Raw genomic sequence first — 20,511 nt, 5'->3', positions numbered from 1 at the left:
TTCGGCTGGAGGAGGCGCTCGCTCCCCGATTCCCTTTTTGTGTTTTCCATGCTCTCCCCCCAGTCAAGTGCCTTTTCCATCTTTGAAACCCTTGCTTTTCCCTCTTCGGTGCCCACCCTCATGTGGTAGATTAAACAGTGGATCGCGCGTCGTCGGAAGAAGTCCTTTTCACAGTGATATTCGTTACATGATGTTGTTTTGCTATATTATTACAAGGCGGCGTGCTCGGCATGCGCGGCATGCGCGGCATGCGGCTCCGGAATGGGGAAGAATGACCGTCGTACGATCTGCAACAGTATATCATATTAGCCAATTCGTTCACTTTCCCTGTGCTTTCATGCAGTATGCAGTGAGCGATATCATCATGCATAGAGGTCAGCTTACCGCCCAAACGCCGGCCAAGGAGGCAACCAGACCGCCGGAAATCATCATCGGCCGCAGGCCCTTGGTGCTCTTGAACACCATACCGCTGAGCGCGCCCGCGGCAATCGTGTTGAAGGCGTCGTGCTCGCCGCGCAGGTACCCAATCAGCGAGTTGATGCAGTTGTATGTGATGGCAACCACTCCGGCATTGTTGCCCAGGAAGGGACCCCGCCTCGTCATGGCGTTGAGCACGGCATTGAGCCGCAGCTTGGGCGGCTGGCCGGCCGACTTTCGCAGGCCCTCCTGGAATCCCCATGCGCCTCCTATCGACAGCGCCGTCAGGTATGTGATGCCGGTGCCGTAGCAGAGGTCGTCGGTGAAGCCGCGGGAGGGAAGGACGGATTGGCCGCCCGGCAGGTCGGACAGCGTTGAGTCTTCGAGCGTCAGGTATTCCAGCGTGTCCCTGTTGAGGCCGGCCAGCGGGTGCAGTTGTGAAGGGTCGGCAAAGGACGAGCTCTGAAGAAAGGACTCGACGCCGGCGCCCTGGGTCGGGTCATAGAGGTTGGTGGTGCTTGGAGGGGCGGCATCGGGAGTGAAGGGCTGGTGTTGCTGCTGCTGCTGCTGCTGCTGCTGTGGCTGGTGGGCGGGCTTGTTGCCTCCGGTGAGGGCATTCCAGAGGGACGACATGGTGGGCGTCTGATTGCGGGCAGAGGCTGCGGGAAAACCAAACGCTGTGGGAAGTCGATGACAGAGGTCGAGTGAAGTAAGTGGACTGAAGACGCTCAGAATCCTGTCGCAGCCGGAAGATCCTGCTGGCGGCTCCGGCTTTCAGAAAAATTTCGGGGACAGGCGCAAAGTGGTCCGTGCGCGGCGTCGAGGAATTGAGAGGCGCCAGTCACGTGGTTTCAATATTTTGGATGCCGCAGAAGGCTTGGAGAGAAAAAGATGGCAATTTTTTTTTTTTTTTTTTTTTTTTTTTTTTTTTTTTTTTTTTTTTTTGGCATGAATGAATGCGCTTCTAGACGCTCATCTCTCGGCTATTCGAGGCGTTTACGTTCTTGCTCAACGAGTTTCAACAGCCGTAGAATCTGAGGATGAGTTTGGTTGTAAAACAGAGCTGAAAGCTCCGTGGGGAGTACTACGCATTCTGCATGGTACCTGAGGTACCTCGCAGACGCTCATAGCTTAAGAGGTCTCCGTCCCGGTACCGCAGAAATTTCTGCAGAAAACGTGCGGACAAGGCTCGGAATTCTACAGCCCATGATCCAACTCAAAGGGATCAATCAGGTTCTACGTTCAATCCAGCCCTGGACTTCTCACCCGAGCCATTTCAACCCACACAATACTCCTCGAATAACCAAAAACAATCGTATAGCAAAAGTAATGTTGAGAGACACCCACAGTCACAGCCCACGAGAGGTGTCGACATGCGGCTGATAGGAAAAGTGTATCACATGGTGTTTACTTTAGGAGGCCGGGAACGGAAGGAAACCCACAGAGAATCAGGTTAACCCTCAGCAAGCCGCATTAGCGGAGCCGCCATTTGAATTATAAAAACACATGACGGTGTAAGAATAACCCAACTGATGATGTAGGAAGAAGAAGAAGAAAATCGGAAAAGTTTGGCTGCGTCGAGGAGGTTTTATTCTTGCCCGGGGAGTGGGGGCTTGCCGTGGAGCGGAAATTCAATTGACCGAGCCTGTCCAGGAGCTGATACAGGGCCTTATCGCGAATCTAGGAGGATAAGACGGAAGTTGAGTTGGAGAGGACTTTCGTGTGGTTTGACAAGGAATCATGTTTCTTCTTCGTTTTACTAGTATAATCTTGTAATTCTGATCTTGAAGACATTGTAAAATCACAGAACAAAAGTTTTAGTACAAATAACCGCCCAATTGCTTGTCCCGTTATACCATTTGCCTGATTGCCGTGTTGCCACGACCCAAAATTTGCCCAAAAATTTACCACATGTGCTCATCAATCCTACCCATAGTACTGCGTATACCCAGCAAGTTCTAAAGACGAAAAGGGAAGACAATGAAACGATGGTAAAAAGCGAGAATAAGGATCTTCACTCAAAGAAAAAACAAAAGCAAAGATGACGGAGTCGAAATCTTGTCAAAGGCTCAAAGATTTTTGGCCATGTAAAAGTCGCCAGACAAGAGGATAAGAGAGAAACACAGGAGAGAAATGCGAGAAAAAAAGATGCGAAGTCGAACCGGTTATGATCGGAGGCAGCCGTCTAGTCTCGAGCAAGCAGTGGTCTGTTATCCCAAGGCTCGTCAATGGCGCTGGTCTCGTCCTCGGCGGGAGTTGTTGTTTGGGTTTCGCCTTCAGTCCTGTAAATGAAATACTGGGCAAAGACGCCAAGGTCCATCAAAAGAGTGATGGCGCTGCCAGCCAGCCAGCTAAGATTCACCAGGATGTATTTGCCGTACCGCCGCCGTGCTTCCGCTGGCTCGCACGGGTCTTCTCCGCAGCGTGGCTCGTACACGACAATGGACAAAACATACATTGCGTTTCCGAGACAAGCAAACAAGAAGAAGAGCATGCTAAGTCCTTCAGTTGTCTTGCGCCTCCAGTTGAGGATGAGCTGCGGCATTCGAGACGCGATGTAGAGGGCCGCGCAGATATATCCAAAAACCTGACCCAAGGTGTTGAACTCGAGGGGCTCGTCGCCGTTCGAAGGGGTCTTCTTGCCACTAGACGCCCGTTCACCCAGGAACCATCCAGCAACTCCAGCGCCGCAGACCATGATGATCACAATCGAGTTCCACATGACAGTCTGCAACGCCGTCGGTGGTGGTTGCGGGGTGGTCGGCGGCTCGAGGAGATGCGGCACTGCCGGCGAGAAGCCAGACCAGTCAGAGCCACGCCGGCCATGGTGGTCTGGTCGATGGAGAAGAGCAGTGTATTCGTCTGCATGGGCCGAGGCAGAGGCTGTCGTGGGAGCGTTGCCGTTTGTCTTGGGCGGGATTGGAGTCGGCTCGTCGCGCCACGTGAATCCGCGATAGTAAAACAGCTGGCAGAGCAGTACAACGTCGGCAATGGTGTAGTATATCGCCAGGATGATCTGGAGGCAGACATGTCAGCTTCCCGCCGGAGATCACGCGAGCAATGGAAGGCAGCATACCATGGTGGGGAGAACTCCCTGCAATACGGCGCCGAGGATATTGAAGACATCTCCCAGCAGCCAAACGATGATGAATTGGACGGAGAGGGCATCGGCGCTGCTTCGTTGAAAGTTTTGTATGATTTGCGGAGAGAATACGACGACTGCAAAAGAATCAGCTGGACCGCCCTCGGAAGTACCCTTGCACAACGACGACGTCACTGACCCCAACAAGCGATGGATATGGATCTGTTCAGGGCGAAGAGTCAGCGATGGAATCGACAGCCACGTTGAGTAGAGCGTACCCGCAAATGCCTGAGATTGCCTCGACATCGAGATGGAAGGTCTGCGTTGGAGGAGCCATGGTCGCGGGAGTCATCAGAGGCTGGCTCTGCTGCCGCTTTCCGGGGCCAAAGTCGATGACGATTGCGCGCGATGCAGCGCCTCGGTGATGATTGAGATCGAGTCGACGGTTATGCGAATGTTGGGGATATTCGAGCCGAGGATCTCTCAGAGATGCCACTGTTTTCGTCTCTGGTGAGGGAGAAGAGAACGAAGCATTGTCGAGTCAGTCGTTTTTGTGTCTTGTCGCGGGCAAAACTTGGTTTAGGTACCTTGTCTCACAATCGCTAGAAGGAAATTTCCTAATGCGGCTGCAGCTGGCACGTGCCCTTGAGCTTGGATTCTGGGCCGGTACTTTGCAGAGATGAAGCTTCAAGTTGTCATTCAAGGATAAGGTAGATTCAAACATGGAAAACTGGGAGTCACCAAAGGCAGAGGCTTTCGGTGAATTTGAGCTGATGCAACTCATATCTGATCGATCCAGTATCTCTGCTTCAGGACTTGACGCATGAAGCTTCAAGCTTGTGAGGTGGACCTTCAAGGTGCCTGCCTGTGTGGTACAAAGAAACATGCAAGTTCTCCACGCCGTTGCAGATGGCTTAGTCATCATGCAATCAACTCGAACCTCATCTGCCAAGCATGAATCACATACCAGCTTCATCACACATTGCACGACTCCTCTCCGAATATAGCAAACTACAAACATGCTCATTATAGGACTCACCGGGTCCATCGCGACCGGCAAATCAACGGTTGCCTCACTGCTCGCGTCGCCACCTCACTCACTGCCCATTGTCGACGCCGATGTCCTGGCTCGAGAGGTCGTCGAGCCCGGCACAAGAGGCTACCGTGCCATCGTCAAGCACTTTGGCCCCATGGCCCCTGATCTGCTTCTCCCAGCCTCAGACACCATGCCGGAGAATGGACCAAAGGGCAAGGGGCGGCCGTTGAACAGGGCTGTCCTGGGGCGTCTGGTCTTTGGTGACGAGCCTCAGATGCAGAAGAACAGAGCGGTGCTCTCTGGGATTGTCCATCCCGCTGTGCGTCTGGGCATGGTAAAGAAGGTGGCATCGTGCTATCTGCAGGGCTACTGGGCAGTGGTGCTGGATGTGCCGCTGCTGTTTGAAAGCCGTCTTGACAAGTTCTGCGGGACAACAATGGTGGTTGCCGTGACGGACCCGGAGATACAGCTCAAGAGACTGATGGACAGGAATCCAGACCTCACCAGAGAAGACGCAGAAAACAGGGTCAAGAGCCAGATGGACGTGCGGCTCAAGGCAAAGAGATGCCTGTTTGCTGGCGAGGGAAAGGGAGTGGTGATATGGAATGACGGATCCAAGGAGGAGCTCAAGGCAACGTTGGATGAGGAAATGCGGAAGCTGAAAGAAGCGAATCCAGAGTGGTGGGCATGGTTGATGTTGGGATTCCCACCGTTGGCAGTGGCACTGGCAAGCTGGAGGTTTTGGCAGAATATCAGGATCGAGAGACAGTGGAGGGAGATGCAGGAGAGGGAGGCGAAGGCATCATGACATACTGAATGACGGAGACAATCAATAATGCATTATGAATAACGAGTGAAGATATGTTTGAATGAAAATTCCTAGGGTTATCGACGCTACCAAGCTTAAGTCCAGGCTGAATCAGATGGTCATAATCAGTCCAGGCAGTCTCGTCGCATCTACCAAGATATCGTTGCATGGGTTGACAATGCATCCGCGTTCAAACATGACTGCTGCTGCACAGAATATGCACAAACTTGCTATTCTATCTCTAAAATAGCCGCGACCAGTCTGTTTGACGCCCGCGCTGTTGCTGGGCTATCTACCCACCTGAGTGAATTTGCATTCATCAAATGCCTGAATGAAGCAATGTTTGAGATGAAAGCAGCTACAAAGAGGCCATGTTTTTGCAGCAAAAGCAAAAGCAGAGACCGTGGGTAGCCCGGCGACTGCATCTGTCGTGGACAAGAAAGAGAAAGCAGAAGAAACCAGAACCGAAAAGCATCTGTTCGGTGCTCGATCTCAAGGCATCCGGAAATACAATGTCAAAAATAAACACCATATCGAAGGGAACCTTGAAAGCACGGTCCATACCTACAGTGTGGCAGCCCAGGTAGGTAGGTAGGCGGTCAGCTGTCAACACAGCTGTCATGGGATTTTGAAGCTTTTGGCAGGGCGGTCAGTTCGCCTACCAGATGGAGCACCCACCCCAATCTTCCCGTCTTTCTTCCTCGCACTTCCACCTCAACTGGTTCCCCTTCTCACCACCAGAAAGACGACTTCCTTCATCGCGGCATATGAGACCAGAGTTTTCCCTCTGAGGTCTTTGCAATTTATATTCGATTTTGGAAGGGGTGTTTACAGGAGTTTATGCGAGCTTTCCATTGCGCTGGTTCTGCCACCCTTCTCAAAGCTTTCGACGATTTGGTGGTACACGCTCATGCTTCGCCTCACTTTCGCCTCATCTAGTCACGGTTACCATTGATATCTCTCAGCATAATCCCAACCAGCAAGCTGCCGCCCTTGTCATCGGCGGCATGCCCAAAAAGCCGGGCCCTTCCCTCTTCTGCGAGTGGATGGTGGGTACCACGATCAAATCCGCTCTCGGCTCTCCCCCCAAACCACAAGACAAACCACAAGAGCCCAAGTCAAAGAAGCGTAACGTCATCAAACTTCACGTTACTACGGATGATGAGTCTGGCGAGGATACCCTCACGGTCACCTATCCTCGACGTGAGCAGCTAAGAGAAAAGGAGACGCAAGCGCCAGTGTCAGAACCAGAACCTGAACCCCAACCTGAGCTCCAGCCCGGACCCCAGCCTGAACCAAAGCCTGAACCAAAGCCTCAACCCCAGCCCGAACCAAAACCAGAGGTGGTGGAGGTGGTGAAGAAAGTTCGGTTTCAAAAAGAGGCGACTCCCGTAAAGTCTGCCATGAAGAAGAAGACATCGGTTACGTTTTGCGAGGAAGAAGAGACAACTTCGGAGTCCAGCGCAGATGCAAGTTCCGCCTCTGGCTCCTCCGGTCAGGCAACTCCCGAGGCCAGTTCGTCCAACGCAAGCTCTGATGGCGAAACGTCATCTGCAGGAGAGACTTCCTCCGACAGTTCCTCCGTTGCGGCTAAACCGTCCAAGTCGAAAAAGCTCGCCAGGAAGAAGAAAGACAAGCCAATAGAGAGTTCGGAGAGCGAAGCTGATTCAGAGCCTCACCCAACATGTGAATGCAGAGAATGTGCTTTGGCAAGGAAGAAGAATCAAGAGACCACGTGCGAGAAGAACAAATGCAAGAAGAAGGGAAAAGCTGCAGTCTCCAAGAAGAAAGAACCAGAGTCTGAATCAGAGCCTGAGACCTCAGCCGCTGAAGCTCAGTCTTCGGCTGACGAGAAGCCCGTGCCAACGAAGAAGACGAACGAAAAGAAAAAGGCGATTAAAACAGTTGAAATTTCTAGCACCGATGGGGAAACTTCTGATTCGGCAAAGGAAACTGAGGACGAATCTGAGGTGATTGTGAAAATCACTGCCGGAAAGAAGAAAATCAACAAGGCCTCTGACAAGGCTGGCAAGTCTGACAAGACAGCGAGCAAATCAAAGAACGAGGAAAAGGAGAAGCCCAAAGAGAAAGAGGAGTCTGAAAAAGCAAAGGAAGTGGACGAGCCAAAGAAGGCTGAAGAACAGAAGAAGACTGAAGAAGCCAAAGAAGCCAAACCCGAGCAAACGTCGACAGAGAAGGGCAAGGAAAAAGAAGTCGACGACTCACGAAAGCCGGCAGTTGCTGAACCACAGAAGCAGCACTACCCAGGAGGCTACCAATATCCACACTCTCGCCCCCCGAACCTCATCGCCCCCATCCGATCAGAGCTCATGCAGACGGAGCGAGTGGTCGAAACGCAAGACGACCCTCCTCCCAACGCATACTACGATGCTCTGCATGGCGTCGTTCGCGTGTACCACGGGTCTGTGTATGGACAGAACGGCCACCGTATGTTTGCTGCTCGCGAAAACGTAGCCGGGCTCCCGCATCCTGTGGGCATGCCTCCTTCAGCACCAAATCCGTACTATCCTGGCTACAACAACGTCATGCCTATGCCGCCTCCGCAACAACAACAACCGCCTCATGGATACGAGCATGTTCCGATCACCCAAGGCATGCCGATGCCAAGTTGGAATGCCATGGTACCGCCTCCTGGTTACCCGCCGTACGCTTACCCAGGACCACCTCCAATGCCTGCGCCTTGGTACGAGAATCCGTACAACAAGCAAGGCTATAGAAGCGCATTCAGCATGTCCAACAGCGCAGGTGGTACGCCGGATAGAAAGAAGAGCGGCAAAGCACCAGAGCCAGACAACAATGTCATGCCGGAGCCGGCAAAGGTAGATACAACCCGAGAGAAGGTGCTCCGGTTTGTCGATCAAGACAGTGCTAATACTGACATGGTGAAGCCAAACCCATACTACAAGAAGCGACAGTCTCCCTTCAGCAATATGGGAAGCAACCGCTCGGTTTCCAACGACAAACCGCCGTCTCACTCTGGTCATTCAAACTGCTCCAAGAATGGCGGAGGCTCGCAGCAGGGCCAAGATAGGGCTGGCAACTGGGATGCATTCTCTCGAAGGAGTGTTGGAGCATGGGCAAACAGCAGTGATCAAGGCGCTCCATGGGGAGGCAGTGGTGGTGGTGGTGGTGGGGATGCCAACAACAACAACAACAACAATAACAATCAAGGAGGCTGGGGGAATGGGGGTGGTGGTAATAATACCTGGAATACGACGAACAATGGCAACGATACCTGGAACTCGACGAACAATGGCGGCAACACTTGGGGCACGTCGAACAACGACAACACTTGGGGCACGACAAACAACGGTGACACCTGGGGCACTACGACAAATTATAACAACAACGATACATGGGGTACTATGAACAATAATAACGATCGGTGGAACAGCACAGGAAATGATCAGAACAATCAGGAAACTTGGGGCACTACCGATAATGCCAACAACGGCGGTACTTGGGGCGATAGCAGCGGCAACAACAAGCAACAGACAAACAACAACAACAACAACAACAACAACAACAACAGCAACGGCAACGATGGTGAACAGGGACAGGGACAAGGCCAGGATCAAGGCAAGACAAACTCCCCAACTGGAGGAAAGGATCCGACTCCCGCCATGGTAGACAACAACGTCATCCCCACATCCGCCGTGACCGGTCCGCCGGGCGAGCAAGAACAGTCGTCCAGGATGCCGGGAAGCTGGTGCTCGGATGACAATGGGCAGGCGGCGTTTGTGGATCCGACGTGGTCGTCGTATCAGCCTCCGACTGCGGTGCCCGAGTGGGCGGATCCCTCGATGGCGGCGAGTACGGGAGGACAGGCGGACTTGTGGTGAGATAGGCATTTTGAGGGAGAAGATATACGAGATTTGATACTCGGAGGGCTTCTTTCGAGACTTCTTGATATCCGGATGCGAGGCATGGGTGGATATGTCCCCTAAGGGCGAAAACAGGAGAAAAAGGAGAGATGTGGCGAGGGAAGAATTTCAACGATGGGGATTTTCATGAGAATTTTGGGGGCGAGGGACTTTTCTCAGAGTTGCAAATGGCTGGCACGTTGAGCCTCAACATGTAGAGTAATAAGCATAGGGAAGGAAAACGAAGATGAGTTTCTGTCAACAGAGATTACCCTTGAAAGCTACTACTAGGTGATGTGGTCTTTTCTGAGGGGCTATCTAGTAAGAAAATGTGACAATTTAGGAAGAAGCCCTAAAAGTAAAATCGACACCGCCTCGTGCGTGACGACTTATATAGCTTTTTCAATACCTCTAGTTTGGCTTTCCTGTCCTGCCATTTCAACCCCCAGATGGCGTTGATCATCTTGACTTGGGCTCTCCAATCCCCATGGCGTTTCCCTTTACTCGCACGCTTAAGGTACACCCACGAACCATATTTCTTGGTAAACTTTTCCACAACAACTTGGAGGCAGCGTTTGCTTTCAGCCTCAGACATTTTCTCCGAATGGAAGACTTCGTTCCAGTCGTACCATTTACCGCAGATATAGAGTCGGGGGGAGCTCGCATGACTATGGATCCGAAATCCTCTGATCGGTAGTCCCTTGTCAAATATTCGGTCGGGTGCAGATGATACGCAGCCATCGTCATGTCTCTCCCCTGCGTTGCTTTCTTTAAGCATGCCGCGTTCCTCACCACGCGTTAGGATCGGCGTGGCTGCGATGGCAGCTCTGAGGCGGCTCCTGGGCAATGGCAAACTAGCCGGCCTCTTTCGATCTGACAACTGCTTCCATACGGCAGTCAACGCTTCTTCGCCGCGTATGCTGAACGAACCACGTTCTCTCTTCCAGTCAATCATGTTTTCATCCAGTGTTTCCCAATAGAAATTTAAGCTCCGTGCCATGAAGCCAAAAACTAGCGTGCGGCCTCCATTCCCGCCGCCAAACGCGAGATCCTTGAGCAGCGGTAGTTGAGACACAAAATTCTCAAGGAATCGGGAGAGTATAATGGCCCAATGCGTAAGGGACTCTGCTCCAAAGAAGAAGTTGGAGTTCCTGAAGCTCTGTAGGCCCGGGCAGAGTGAGGCGATGGCTAGGAGACGTTCGCTAGGCTTCTCGTCTTTGACACTACCGGGTAGAAAGGGGTCGGGATCCATTGAGATGATGATGTGGCGGATTGCTTGTCGTCGAGAGGGAGTGATCGATGCGACATACGTGAGGCAATCGCGGCTTCCGCGGAATCGGAAGTGATTGTGCTGCAAAATCCATGGTGAGTACATATCCTGATAAGATGATGACTGATGATGGGGGAAACTATCATGCCTGAAAGATAACAAACCTTGTAGAAGAGTAGATGAACCTTCTGGTCATTGTAGAAGAGCTTGCAAGTTTGCATGATGGCATCCAGTTGAAGCGTCACATTGGCCACATTTTGCGACCAATCCATACAGACGAATCTCTCTGTTGCGGAATACGTCGGAATGAGCACTGGAAAGACTGCACCATTGTGCTTAACCACAAGGAGACACCATATCTTGCAGCGGACCTGCGTCAAACACACAAGAGAGTGTGATTAGTGTTATTCTGAAAAGCCATTCATCCGCTGTGATTCGGGGCTTGAGAAGGGGCATATCGGTAACTTACTTCTGGAGGTAATTTGGCAAATAGCGCATTGCCATCCCTCGACGGTTTGCTTCGATATGGCGCCATAGCTGTCAAGAGTTAAATGTTCAGAAAGAGAAGAGTAAGGACTTATTTCAGTCTCGTCCAGTAGCATTTGTGTGTGTGTTTGGTTGATGAGAAGTGCCGGAGCCTCGTTCATGTAGTGAGAGGGGCCACGCGCACATATATGCAGTTATATGTCCTCCTAGAGCTCCTATCTTCCTCGAGGAGATTCAATATGCTATCGTCAAGGCGTCGGTAAATATCGAATCAGCAGGCCAAAGACTGATTTCTGACTCTGCTCCAGAGTGAATTGTCTATGATGGTCTTTCGGCGAGTGTCCCTGAAAGCGTTGTGCTCATTCTTTCAAGTCGTTCCGAACCTCACGTAAATCCTATGGGCTTCCGGGTTAGCTGTTTCTATAGTCACTGCTGTTTGCTAAGGGCTGAACAAAGTCAAGAAGCCGATGAACATGTCTTCTTTTCGGTTCGAGGCTGAGCTTGGACAAGCGTTCTCTGGGCGTGCTGTCGCTATCCGCGGTTTAACAGACGAGGAGGAGAATAGTTGTTCAAGTGAAAGAGACAGAGAGATCCAAGGAAATGTTACTGCCGAGCTCACCATACCTTCCAAGCATGCAAAACGCATTCGAGTTTCGTAAGAATAACTGCCAAGGCAACGGCAATGACTGAGCTTGGGTAACGGATACAGATGAATGGCTGTAGCGTGCCGATAATCGCTCCGAGGCTCGTTGGCTGCTCCTAAAGGCAAACAAGGTTGTAACATCAGATGCTCGTAGGAGACGATGGAGCAGGGAGGGGAAGGGAAGGAGGTTGAGAAACTCTGGCGGAGAGACAAAGTTGTGTCAAGCTCTTCACCACCTTTTCTGTCATGACGAAATCAATAAGGTGCTTGGGAATGAATACCTGAGGCAGAAGCACGAAGCCTTGGAGTGCTCGTTTCATCGAGCAGGTGCATGCCTCGTCACTGACTTCCTCAGCCTGGGCGGTCAACGAGATAAGATAAGGCAGAGAGAGCACCACACAGGTATCTCACAGCTTGAAGATATTCTCACCTCATCATCTCTGTCTGACTCAAACGAAAGCCTTGAACCATGATGATACGATACAGAAAAGCAAAGCGACCCAGCCTCGCATATGTCAGCCATCCAGCGCTCATCCAACGCCTCGTCTTGAACCCCATATCCAAGCGACGCCCAGCTCAAGAAACCATTACATAGATGGGCTCAAGGTAAAACAGTTTGCCCAGGGAAACAACCACAGACGCTCCTCTATACAAGGTATGAAAACAATCCAATCCAATCACTGTGCTCGTGAGAGACCACATGCCGTCACGTTGAGAGGAACAAACGCTAACTGGAACTACCCTCAGCACTTCCACTCCTCCAGTCGCTGCCACATCCACCCGCTCGTATGCTTCAGCGCCGTCTTCCTCTGGGACATGCCCGGCGCATAGCCCTGGCCCATGTACATCTTGTCGTCCATCTTGCACAGGTCCTCGACATAGTTCCACTGCATGCACTTGGTCCAGCCCTGACACGCCGCCTCGCACGCCTGCACCGACTCCCAGGCGTTTGCCCACAGGGCCTCGTCGAATTTGCCGTTGTCCGCACCGGGCTTGGGAGCCCACTCCCGGTTGCCGGACGAGACCTCGAAGACGCCCGAGTAGTTGTCCCACCACTCGGCGTGCTGCTTGATTCTGGGCAGGATCATGGCGTTGAAGAAGTCGCGGTGCAGAAGCGGCCCCTTGCTCCAGTCCCAGCTCTGCTCAAGCTCGTAATAGCGGGCGACGTCGCGGTTGTGCACCTTGTGCCACGACAGCAGCGGGCTGCACCAGTTGGCGCTGGCAAAGGCAAAGGCCCAGTGGACCAAGGGGTTGAAGCCGAATGTGAACTTGCCGTCGCCGCCATTCTCGCCAAAGTTGATGCCGTGCTTGCGCAGCGCATGAGCAAGCACCTGGTCGCCGCAGCAGTGGTCGGCCGTGTATTGGTAGTACTCCTCCGTCAGGCTACCATTCCCGTTGCCCTGCTTGCCAAACGACTGCTCCCATGCCCCTCGCGATAGCGCAAAGCCAGCACCACCGTGGGCAAAGATGACGTCCGACTTGGCCGCATAGCTGCCCAAGTAGTGCGGCTGAGCCCAGTCGAACTTGGCCAGGTAGCCCAGGACACCAGGCAGGAAGATGTATGCGTCGTCTTCCATGTAGATGTACCACTTGGCCTTGGGCCAGTTGTCGCCAGCATGCTGCATCAGCGGAAGGAACTTGTATTTGTCGATGATCCAACCTCCAACGGGACCCCAGTCGTCGCCGTTGACTCCCGCTGCCTCGACATAGTAGTTGTGGGCCATATACTCGGGCTGCTGGCGGTAGACGTCAAAGTCGGGCGCGGCCTTTGCGGTGGACGACATGTTGGCCAGCACGTCAATGATCTGGAATGGGCCAATCTGCTCGGCGACGTCGGAGTAGATAACGGTGTTGGCCAGGGGAATGCGGTGGTGAGCGAGCGTCGTGGTGAGGTGCACCAGCATTCGCTTCCACACGGTGGTGCCGCCAGTCTTGACAATGAGGAGGACGTCATCCGTCGAGAGGCCATTGTACGAGATGGCCTTGCTGGGCTTCTGGTCCTCTTCTGCTGTCTTGTGGCTGCCGGTAGGCGCGACATATTGGACGTCGTTGGCGGGCAACTCTGCCGTTTCCGCCTTCGCGGTTTTGTCTAGCTCAACCAGCTTCCGCTGGCCATCAGACATCTCCACCTCTTCTACCACGATGCCTTTTTGCTTTGGCGCTGGATCATACCCATAGTTCTCCAGTGACGGGTCAATAAGGCAATAGAACAGGGCAAAACAAACGGCAATGATGAGCGCCGGTATCAGCCGGTTGTTCTTGTATGTCACCAACATTGTGAGACAATGCTGGTCCGCTCACTGGACCCCAAAAAAAGCAGAAACCGTGCAAAGCGAAGAGCCACGAAAGTCAAGAAATGGACCACCGAATATGTGGGAAAGGGGGTGGGAAGAGGAGGGAAGAAAGAATGAGAGAAGGACGAGCTGAGTCCCGCTGTCGATCTCGCGCCGGAATGTCACGCCCGAGCCGGATCGTCAACTATCTCGACACATGCCATGTAAGTACCAAGCTTGCCTACAAAAAGTGTCTCTGGCTTATTTTGACTTCATCGACAAACTGGGCAGACCGAGAGAAAAGGCTGCGAATTTGGACTCGCGTCAGGCGGCAACTCGTGGCGACCAAAAGATGAGAGAACAAAAGCCCCTTGAGCTCGCATGACTCCTTCTGCGCCAAGCCGCGAGCTGCTTGTAGGAGCTCAACACCGCGGAGACGCTGTACGAGTCCCAAGTACGAGGTACGGAGCACCGAAGGAACAGGAACCAATGCCTGTCTGCCTCATGGGCAGCCCCTGGCAGGCCCCGGGTGCAAAGATTGCCAAAACGGGTAACTGCCGGACCAGGAATACTCAGCCCCTGGTTGGCGTGCGGCTAATGTGAAGAGAATGGCGCCGTTGTTAGAAGTTGGGTTCCCGACCCATTCCCGGCTCTGGCGGATATGATTTTTCTTGGTATTTGGTTCCCTTGTCCTCGTGGTCCTCATCTTCACGCTCTTTGCCATATCTCTGGACCCTAGGTCCCTTTTGTTTGTTCTCTTCTTCTTCTTCCCTTATTATCTTTCTCTTTTCATTCCGTGAAGTTGAATGCTAACAGGCTTCTCAGTAGTCCTTTTACGGCCAAGTAGAGGACGGGTGGCGGCGCCGGAGATTAAGCATTTCTGTGCCGTATTACAGCTCGTACGAGTAAGGCAAGGTTAACGTTACGGCTTACAGCGAGTGGGCCTGACATCGGAAATCGACTGCTTTTCGCTCGTCTAGAAGGAGTCCGACAAGGGTCCCGCAGACGATGGAGTTGTACGACTTCGTATGGTGCACCAATGAGCGTGCCTTCTTCGACTTACATCGGCAGGTTGAGGATCTGCCGGGCAGCTCGTGATATGCACAGCTGCACTTTAGAGGAGACAGCATTTGTTGACAAGTTAAAGTAAGTACTCATGCAAGGACAAGCTGTTTGAGCCCAGAGGCTGACCGAAGACACACTGTCTGCGACTGCATTTGCCTAGTATCAGAGTCGTCACGGCCAAAGTGCCTGCAAAGCCCACGTCCTTTCTCAGACATGCGTAAGCCGGGCTCGTTTACTTCTTGTTGAACTGGTATTCCGACTTTCTTGCCGTTGTCTTATACTGAGCAGCGCAACTGTTGTCTTCCCAGGGCATGCATGGCGGCTCGAATGCATCCACAAATGACAGGCAGTTGCGCTAACAGTAGACCGGCACGGGCAGGCGATCGCATCCCGGGTTGGTTCTCCGTGTGTACTATATGACAGCAGTAGGTCGAAAGAAGCGCTTTGGTCAAGGCCTCAACCGCAGTGTCGGTATCAGAAAGGAACGTGCAGATCGAAAGCTGCGTGCATTCACTTTGTCGGATCCAATCTATGATTCTGTAAGAACTATGGATCCTCCCGCAGCCTCTTCCGATGGATGGTGTCGATCGCAACCGCCGGCCACGGAAGGGCTTGAAGCCAGTCAACAGTCGATAACTTCACACGAGAAGTCGTCGATTAATATCGCACACCGATGTCCAAGCAGCAACCCTTGGACCACTTTGGTCTATAGGTCATACCACTTTGCGCATAATCCGACTCTCAGGGACACACACAGAAGCATAAAAACCAAAGTGAAAGAGGGAGAGCAAGCATGCGAATCCTTCCACACTCAATTTTCGTACTTGCGAATTGCCGGACGGCCAGAAAAGTCTTCGGTTTATTTTTTCCGCCCACCGACGATATTCTTGGGTCGAAACTAGCCCATCCTTGCATCCGTGCTGCGAATCCTTCAACCAGCCACCCCTGCCTCTCTTCTTCTCCATGTGAGCATGCTCTAGTCTGTAAGCTAGAGACAGCTCAAGCTAGCCCGCCCGTTTCTCGCCAAGAGAAGAGTGTGGACCAATGCGCTACCTTTGTAAAATTATACGGAGAGGCGGATTCAGTGACCAGGGCTGTGCTGATGTCTTGGCTCGCGGGAATAGTAGACGCGAAGGCGATAGCCGTTTAGCGAGAGCGAGGAAAAGAGAAAGACGACACTGAAGTGCGGTTGGCATGGCTAACGAGTGCTATACGAATAGCAACGAAGAGAGACACGACGAGAGTTTCGATATCACAAAGGGAAGTAGGTTGAAGTCCGGATAGCCTTCGGGGGTGAGGAGCTGAACACAACCATGCTCAACAGCGCGATCTCACATTTTACTGATTGTGATCAGGTACCCATAACCGCAAAGCCTTCCTTGTCGATATCCGGCCCTCGGAACTTTTCGACTACACTCCGGAGCGCCACATGGTCAAAATAGCTGGACTATTGCCTCTTATGCCGTGTCACGATTGACAACACTGACCAACATAACTTGCCTCGCAACTCGGACATCCGCTCTTTCAGCTGCCGGTTTGGCAACGAATGCGGTGCAATAGAATGCAACAAGAACAAAACACTTGGCATCCATCATACGAACAGGGTCAGCTGTCGTATCCATCCAGGCCTTGCCTTGACGCCCACATGCAGTAGCATCCGAAGAGATCCATGCCGTGCCAAGTGGCTAATAAAGGCAGAAAGAAGTTGACGGGACCTCTTTAGCTAGCTTTGGACTTCACGAGGCCCATCCCTAGCTTTCCCCCCCTTTTTATTTTCGTCTCTGCACTTTTGCGGCTCTTCTGCCTAAGAAGCCAAGTCTTTTCTATTTTTCTCTTTTTGCCGTTTTGCAGGGCTTTGGACATGATAAAATCCGAGCGGCGCTAACTTTTCGTTGTCTATTTCGTATCCTACTCAACTGCCAAACATCTATTCAATGTTGTAGTTGCCGTTCGTTACCTCATTCTCGTATCGTTTCCGTCCTACTACCTTGCCCATCCTGTTCTTCCCAACCTCGAGGCAAATACACTCCTCCCGGCCGTCCACGGACATGGACTCATTCCATAATGGATCCATCCCAATCGTCACAAAGGGCCGGCCCACGTCCTACCTCCGCATGCTCCTCAACGTCGTCGGCTGCCTCCTCCTAACCCCCGCCTACTGGGCCGTCAGCGTCCACTGCAGATATCCCGTCACCCTGGACCTCATCCTGACGATTGTCCTCACCGAGCTCAACCGGCTCGTCAACGAAGGCCGGAGGCAGCAGTTCTACGAACAGGAGGAGCCGCCAACACGGCCGCCATCTCCACGGGATGAGAGGAGCGATGATGGCTTTTACGATGAGAAGAGGGTAGGCTTTTCGGTGACGGAGATTGAGCCGCAGTCGAGGCTGGATTGCATGGCTGCTGTGGTGGGCTGGCGAGAGGATCCTGCGTTGTTTGCGAGGGCGCTGCAGAGTTACAAGAGTGCCAAACATTGCATGTTTATGCTCATTGGCATTGACGGAGATGAGGCTGCTGATCAGGACATGGTTGACGTCTTCAACTATGTAAGTCACCATGCTGAAAGCACCCTCGAGGGGGGTTTTTCAAGCCGGCTAACACGATCACAGGTATATCCCAACGACTCCAAGGTGATTCACGTCCCTCAGCCACTGGGCGAGGTGGCAGAGCAGTTCATCGCCAAGCACATCTCCGTGTGCAAGCAAAACGGCCAGCCCGTCAACCTGGACGAGTGCTACGAGATTGCGATGCGGCACTGCTTCCAGCTGGCGCGGACCATCCTCGAGCAGGAAAAGGTGGACCTGGCGAGCGTGCGGCACCTGTGCCTCCGCCAGCGGCACATGCACAAGAAGGGCGTCATGTTCACGACGTTTGTGTTTGCGCTCGTCATCGCCGACGCGCTGGGCGTCGAGTTCCTGTGGTCGTCGGACTCGGACACGCTCGTGTTCCCAGACTCGATCCACAAGACGGTCGACGCCATCGCACACGATCCGACAGTGGGCGGCGCCAGCTCGGGGCTGGTGGTGCACAACGGGTACGAGACGACGGTGACGAACCTGGCGGCGACGGTGTACTGGGGCGAGCTGTACCTGACGCGGTCGATGCCGGCGTTCACGGCGACGAGCGACTGCCAGAGCGGGCCGAGCACCGTGTTTCGGTTGGCGGCGATGCCGGCGATCCTGATTCCGTGGTATCTGCAGACGCTGATGGGCAAGCGCATGATTATCAACGAGGACCGGCACCTGACGACGAACCTGCTGCTGCGCGGCTGGGGCGTCGTCTTCGCGTCCGACGTGCTGGCGGCGACGGACACGCCGACGACCATGGCGCGGTGGCTCAAGCAGCAGGTCCGGTGGGCGCGCGCGACGCACATCGAGTCGCTGCTGCAGCCGCGCGTCTACCTCGTGACGCACCCGCTGCTCTTCTACAGCATGAGCAAGCGCGAGCTGGGCCCCGTCATCGCCTTTGTGGCGGCGCTGTGGTATTTCTTCACGGGCGAGCGGCTGATACTCGTGTTTGCGTCGGACGTGCTGGTGCGCATCGTGGCCAGCGCGCTGTACAACCTGCTGCGCAACCCGCACCGGCTGGAGCGCGCGTCGCTGAAATGGATCGTGCCGGGCATGTTCTTCTACCACCTGCCGCTGCCGGCGGTGCACGTCTGGAGCCTGCTGACGCTGACGGCGGACGGCTGGGGCACGAGCATGCGCAACAGCAGCGAGCTGGCCAAGAAGGACAGCGCGCGGCAGGCCTGGTGGGAGACGGGCTTCTTCGTGGGCTGGATGGGCGTCGTGGCGGGCAGCGTCGCGCGGTGGCTGGCGACGCACTGGGAGATGTCGCCGGGCGAGGTCTGGGGGGCCATGGCGGTGAGCTTTGCGGCGGCGGCGGCGGTGGCCTGGAGGTGCACCATTTACCAGCAGTCGTGAGTGAAGTGAAGCCAAGTGAAGGGATCGAACATGTTGGTGTTTGGTTGGTCTTGAGGAAACATGATGGATGGGCGCAAGTGATGCGATGATCTGATCGACGCGGATGCTGGATATATGGATGGATTACAGGTAACGATGGCTTTCACGAGCGGTAATGACTTGATAGACTAGACTAGACTAATATCATGGACATTTAAAAGGCATTGCAGTGCAATTGACCAGGACAATCTTCACATGTGAGATCAAGTGATGACGCGCCCGTGTGGGAGACGCGTAAAGTGGTTCAATTAAGACGCGACTTGGACGCGCTTGTATGGATCGACGCCCACTTATGACATATGCGCAGCTTTGGGTTCGTACAACAAGGGAAGAAAGATGATCGACCGGCTTGGCTTCTCTTGACCCATTACTTGCTTCTCATCAACCCTCCACCCTCTCCATCACACCTCTCCTCACTCACTCATCCAACTTGAACACTCATACGCTCACACAAACATCACTCAACCACACACATCAACTCCTCGTCTCCAACCTCACCAAATCAACTCATCGTCTCCAACCTCACCAAATCAACTCGACTCGTTACAACAAAAATAATAATAATAATAATAATAATAAATAATAAAAACGGCCCAAAATGCCCCCCATTCCCTCCCCCGAAACCCGCACAGCAATCTCCTCCAAGCTCGCCACGCTCATCCAGACAATCGAATCAGACCCTTCCTTCGACCGCACCTCCCCCAGCGCCGGCGCAGGCCTCTTCCACATGTGGGACTTTGCCAAGCGCACCGAGTACATGCTCTCCGAGGTGGAGAACATTAGACAGCCTGGTTATGAGTTTCGACTGCCGGGGCAGATTAAAATCAGTAAACCCCCTCCCCCCTTCCCCCCTTTCCCTTTCTCTTTCTTCTTCCATACATACATACATATATATATATATATATAGCATATGTATGTATGAATAGAGAGAACATGTGGTGTGTGTGTGTGTGTGTGTGTGTGTGTGTGTGTGTATGTGTGTTTGTAAGGTACGAGGAGGTGCTGACCTATGGGAATATATAGCTGCTAGGGGAGATGCCGCCGCTCAGCAGCTTTTCAATGATACCCTCACCCGCTCGATTACACTCGACCAGCTCATTTCCGGACCGCCCATGATGCGCGCAATGATGGGCTTGGCGGGGCCTGTTTCGCCTGAGATCCAGGCCGCGTCCAAGGCTGTCGTTGACGCCTTTGGGCAGTAAATCACCAGAGCGCATGAGCCTTTGGGATGGAAGAGGACACCAAGCCCTTTTGGATTTTGCTTGACCAAAAAGACTGTCGAGTCGGAGGGAAACGGGCACACACTAGGGAGTAGCCAGGGAGGAGATAAGACAACTGATGGATACCATACTCGAAATGCAGTACTCGAGATTGAATTAAAAACCATTTGATTCCAGTTCCATTTGGTCGCTCTGCGGCGAGTTGAGCGCCTCCTTCTATAGATAAACCCGACCATAAGCCATGATGAACAGTAACGAAGAAACAATCCAATCCCGAGATAAAGCAGATTCCCATGCAACAGCGCCGTCGTAGCCAAGATTTCCCCAGTAAATCGCAATACTATCCATGATGTCGCTGTAATGCA

At 53.2% G+C, this 20,511-nt stretch overlaps 8 protein-coding genes across 8 annotated transcripts; 4 read left to right on the top strand and 4 right to left on the bottom strand.

Moving 5' to 3' along the window:
- Positions 1-209: 209 nt before the first annotated feature.
- Positions 210-1,050, bottom strand: CCMA1212_007283 (Mitochondrial import inner membrane translocase subunit tim23; the record flags this gene model as incomplete). The annotated part of the gene is made up of 2 exons (XM_073704454.1): positions 210-287; positions 385-1,050. 2 exons carry the CDS (start codon positions 1,048-1,050, stop codon positions 210-212), a joined length of 744 nt encoding a protein of 247 aa, XP_073556861.1.
- Positions 1,051-2,602: 1,552 nt separating this feature from the next.
- CCMA1212_007282 (putative vacuolar amino acid transporter YPQ3) lies at positions 2,603-3,836 on the bottom strand (the record flags this gene model as incomplete). Its single annotated transcript, XM_073704453.1, has 4 exons — positions 2,603-3,433; positions 3,494-3,636; positions 3,699-3,721; positions 3,778-3,836. 4 exons carry the CDS (start codon positions 3,834-3,836, stop codon positions 2,603-2,605), a joined length of 1,056 nt encoding a protein of 351 aa, XP_073556862.1.
- Positions 3,837-4,518: 682 nt separating this feature from the next.
- Positions 4,519-5,343, top strand: CCMA1212_007281 (Dephospho-CoA kinase CAB5; the record flags this gene model as incomplete). The annotated part of the gene is made up of 1 exon (XM_073704452.1): positions 4,519-5,343. The coding sequence occupies one exon, from the start codon at positions 4,519-4,521 to the stop codon at positions 5,341-5,343; it is 825 nt and encodes a 274-aa protein (XP_073556863.1).
- A 1,007-nt stretch (positions 5,344-6,350) lies between these two features.
- Positions 6,351-9,206, top strand: CCMA1212_007280 (uncharacterized protein; the record flags this gene model as incomplete). The annotated part of the gene is made up of 1 exon (XM_073704451.1): positions 6,351-9,206. The coding sequence occupies one exon, from the start codon at positions 6,351-6,353 to the stop codon at positions 9,204-9,206; it is 2,856 nt and encodes a 951-aa protein (XP_073556864.1).
- A 373-nt stretch (positions 9,207-9,579) lies between these two features.
- CCMA1212_007279 (uncharacterized protein) lies at positions 9,580-11,032 on the bottom strand (the record flags this gene model as incomplete). Its single annotated transcript, XM_073704450.1, has 3 exons — positions 9,580-10,578; positions 10,662-10,868; positions 10,967-11,032. 3 exons carry the CDS (start codon positions 11,030-11,032, stop codon positions 9,580-9,582), a joined length of 1,272 nt encoding a protein of 423 aa, XP_073556806.1.
- A 1,337-nt stretch (positions 11,033-12,369) lies between these two features.
- CCMA1212_007278 (uncharacterized protein) lies at positions 12,370-13,902 on the bottom strand (the record flags this gene model as incomplete). The annotated part of the gene is made up of 1 exon (XM_073704449.1): positions 12,370-13,902. The coding sequence occupies one exon, from the start codon at positions 13,900-13,902 to the stop codon at positions 12,370-12,372; it is 1,533 nt and encodes a 510-aa protein (XP_073556805.1).
- Positions 13,903-17,012: 3,110 nt separating this feature from the next.
- On the top strand, positions 17,013-18,887 carry CCMA1212_007277 (Hyaluronan synthase 2; the record flags this gene model as incomplete). The annotated part of the gene is made up of 1 exon (XM_073704448.1): positions 17,013-18,887. One exon carries the CDS (start codon positions 17,013-17,015, stop codon positions 18,885-18,887), a length of 1,875 nt encoding a protein of 624 aa, XP_073557213.1.
- Positions 18,888-19,524: 637 nt separating this feature from the next.
- CCMA1212_007276 (uncharacterized protein) lies at positions 19,525-20,128 on the top strand (the record flags this gene model as incomplete). Its single annotated transcript, XM_073704447.1, has 2 exons — positions 19,525-19,753; positions 19,950-20,128. 2 exons carry the CDS (start codon positions 19,525-19,527, stop codon positions 20,126-20,128), a joined length of 408 nt encoding a protein of 135 aa, XP_073556803.1.
- Positions 20,129-20,511: the final 383 nt, after the last annotated feature.

Source organism: Trichoderma ghanense (genome assembly GCF_004382785.1).
Source record: "Trichoderma ghanense strain CCMA-1212 chromosome Unknown scaffold_9, whole genome shotgun sequence".
In the NCBI taxonomy this organism is placed as follows: domain Eukaryota; kingdom Fungi; phylum Ascomycota; class Sordariomycetes; order Hypocreales; family Hypocreaceae; genus Trichoderma; species Trichoderma ghanense.
The sequence above is the reverse complement of the archived record's forward strand: the minus strand, read 5'-3'. Positions and strand labels throughout refer to the sequence as shown.